Source organism: Limulus polyphemus, unplaced genomic scaffold, assembly GCF_000517525.1.
Source record: "Limulus polyphemus unplaced genomic scaffold, Limulus_polyphemus-2.1.2 Scaffold4300, whole genome shotgun sequence".
NCBI classification, from domain to species: Eukaryota; Metazoa; Arthropoda; class Merostomata; order Xiphosura; family Limulidae; genus Limulus; species Limulus polyphemus.
In genome coordinates, this window is record NW_013669910.1 from 91,601 (window position 1) to 95,314 (window position 3,714).

General features: G+C 37.8%; 1 protein-coding gene across 1 annotated transcript in view; it reads right to left on the bottom strand.

Moving 5' to 3' along the window:
• Positions 1–2,366, bottom strand: part of LOC106470929 (optomotor-blind protein-like) — a gene marked incomplete at its 5' end in the record, with an annotated part of 31,657 nt that extends 29,291 nt beyond the window's left edge. The window contains one exon of the mRNA XM_022399579.1: positions 2,066–2,366. Within this exon, the coding sequence (XP_022255287.1) occupies positions 2,066–2,366 (301 nt within the window). The remainder of the gene's footprint in view (positions 1–2,065) is intronic.
• Between the last annotated feature and the right edge of the window lie 1,348 nt (positions 2,367–3,714).

Below are 3,714 nucleotides of genomic sequence, written 5' to 3' on the forward strand. Positions count from 1 at the left end.
CCAGATGGCGCTAATATAAGCTAAATAACGAACATTTATTTCCTTAACGATTAATTATACATATTTTTGTAGATTTCGGTCCTTTGATAAACTTGGCAGAGATAAACGTACTAAAAAAATAGCATTATCGAGTCACTAGAGAGCGCTAAAAGCAAAATATAATTAATATTGTCGGTTTCTTGTTAAGCACACAGCTACACAATGGGCTATCCGTGCTGTGCCCACCACGGGTATCGAAACCCGATTTTTAGCGTTACAAAATTTTCTCAAGTCTAATTAATTATTTACACAAATTGACCAGAAATTTCCTATAATGTCAACAGGAGGCACAATGAGAGTAACCCTGTATTGTCAACAGGGGGCGTGATATTAAATTAATCCTGTATCTCTTAGCTGTCTGCACAGTTACGACAAAAACGTTTTATTCAAGATTACTTACTAAACGATATCACTTTGTAAAGTATATATATATTTATGTTGTTTCATGGACACTGGGTATTTGTTTCTCTATTCTGATGTTTTTTTCACTTTTCGACATTTGGTTATTTCTGTAATCGAAGTTGATTAGTTTATGAAATAAAACTTTTGTTACTTCAAACTAGTACTTTTATTTGTTATCAAAAGTCACATTTCTCGTCGGTTTGTCAGTTTTATTTACTGTTTGACAAGTCTGATTGATGTTGAACTTTTAGGAGCTTTCTTACAAACCACGCTCATTACATTTGCATTGTTCATATTGACCCCACCTTATTTTTTACTGATTATACTTGCATTGTTCATGTTGACCACTACCTTATTTTTTACTGGTTACCTTTGCATTGCTCATGTTGACCATTACCTTGTTTTTTACTGGTTACCTTTGCATTGTTCATATTGACCCCTACCTTATTTTTTACTGGTTACCTTTGCATTGTTCATGTTGACCCCTACCTTATTTTTTACTGGTTACCTTTGCATTGTTCATATTGACCCCTACCTTATTTTTTATTGGTTACCTTTGCATTGTTCATGTTGACCCCTACCTTGATTGTTTACTGGTTACCTTTGCATTGTTCATGTTGACCACTACCTTGTTTTTTACTGGTTACCTTTGCATTGTTCATGTTGACCACTACCTTATTTTTTACTGGTTATACTTCATTGTTCATGTTGACCCACAACTTTTTTTTAACCCAGATTTATTCAGAGAAAGCACTAGTTCTATATTGGAATATCTAGCGAATATTTAACCAATAACTAATTTTGGTTTTCCTACATCATAAAATTTCCCCAAACAAGAGGGGTCAACGAGCTTGTGTTTTTTTAGCTATTGGTTTTTATCCCGTGTCAGCTGCAATACGACAAAACAGCGAGGCCACAGCGACTATACTCACACGGTTGATGGTTCCATCAGCCCCTAAACAGCCCGCTAGGCGTACCCAGCGTAAACCGATATAACCTATTAGAGAAACACAATGTCGTATAAAGGATTAGGCCTACCGAACACCGGGAGGCATTTGGTTGGGTCATTGTTTTTGGTAATGGCCTTGGTAAAGGAGAAAGAAATAGGGAGATAAATACATCGGTAAACTTAAGCATAGCTGGAGGCCGAAACGTTCAGCCCCTGACAAGCCCCGTTGGCGGACAAGTTAAGGCAGCAAACAACTCATTCAAGCCCGATCCTAGACACCCGAAAAGCCGCCGCTGTCGCCTCTGAAATTGACAAAAACAAACACTAACGACCCTTCAAGCACTTAGAGACTCACGAGTAATACACCTCATTTACGCATGCGCAATGACAAGACTAGAATTACCCGAACGTAGTACTCGCAAGGCGGACACACACAAGTACATACATACAGTTGGTGCGGCGCGAACTGTAAGGTAAGCTCCCAAACCCCCCGACAAAGCCACTTCAGTTTCTCGGAGAGGGATCTACTTAATGGGCGGCTTCAAAGCCACAATCGGCAAACAAGCTGAGCCTTGTACAATTTGGCGTGTCAATAGGCTAGTTAGGCTACTTAACGGACACTGAGATCGACCTTGAACAAAGAGGGAAGTGAGAGACCGGTGGAGCTGTACTTACAAAGCCGTGTTTGTCCGAGATGTTGTTAGTGAGTTTGAGCTTGTGGAAGGATACCACCTTCTGCATCCACTGTTCCCCAGTGTTGGGCGAGTCTGGGTGGATGTACATCCGTTTGGCCATTTCTGGGTCAGCCTTGCCAGCCACCATCCAACGACTGTTGTGGAACTTGTACCTGGAATCATCAGCGGCCACAATGTCCATCAACATGATGTACTTAGCTTTCTTGTCCATTCCGGACACTCGGACTTTGAAGGCAGGAAACATCCTCCTGGAAGATATACAAGAAAGAACAAAACCAAAACTTAATGACAAAACTTTAAAGCTTAGTTATCCAGTGTGTGTGTATATATGTGTGACCTATGCTATTTTGTACTTTTCAACTCACCTATTAAAATTAAATTCTTATCAGGTCATGATGCTGGCAATAAATTCATGTACTTTTGAAACGACACAGAAGAAAAGTTTAATTAATGTTGTAAAAAACTTTGAGCATCTCAAAGACTTGGTGGCGCCTTTAATTGAGTTCATAATTTAAAAGGGAGTTGAAAAAAAAAACTTATATAAGACTGTCAGTCTCGTATCTTATTTAAATATATAGTTTTCCCCTTTATCCCTGTGACTTAATAAGCACAAATGCTGGTTCTCAAGATTATACGCTCCCTACCTGTTGGGACAGCAATATGCTTGAAGACTTATAGTCGTAAGATTCGGGGTTTAATTCATTCTTGCAATGAAGATAGAACAAGTGGCCCCAAAAAAAGAACGAAGACTTATAAAAAAACGTTCACAGTTCAATACACTGTTTATATAAATGAAAAACCTTAGAGAGGAGAGTTGAAAACGAACAAATATATAAAACAATGATTGAATAGGTATTGTGTGTTAGTGAGAGAAGAGCTACGAAGGAGAATTAATAGAATAGTGTAAATAGACAAACGTTTAATGTAGCTGTTGACATATCTCTTGTAACAACAAGACTTGGGGAATGATAAGAATGGCTTGTTCTCTTGTTGTTACAGTCTTCGAGAATGATAAGAATGGCTTGTTCCGAAGTTTTGTTGTTACAGTAAAATGATAAGAATGGCTTGTTCACTGTAACAACAAGACTTGGGGAATGATAAGAATGGCTTGTTCACTGTAACAACAAAACTTCGAAAATGCTAAGAATGGCTTGTTCACTGTAACAACAAGACTTGGAGAATGATAAGAATGGCTTGTTCACTGTAACAACAAGACTTGGAGAATGATAATAATGGCTTGTTCACTGTGACAGCAATACTTGGGTAGGTTCAAGACTTTATATTAATTAAAACCACACAATCATTTTAACTTATAGTTTGTTTGTTCGTTGTTTAGCACAAAGGTATACGATACGTTACCTGTGCTGTAGCCGTGATGGATATCGAAACCCGGTTTTTAGCGTTATAAGCCTTCAAACTTAACGCTGAGGCAATAGGGGTGTATACATATAACTTATAGTCAGCCATTTAATTTCTTCATGCCTTCGTTATAAAACTAAATACAAATTTTATAACAATTTAATATGGTCGCACTACTTATTGTTTATTTAAATAAAAGTAAATTAACCGAACTGACAACCATATTGGTTCTCCCGGTAGCTCAAAGATTTCGATAGCCCATTTTGTAGC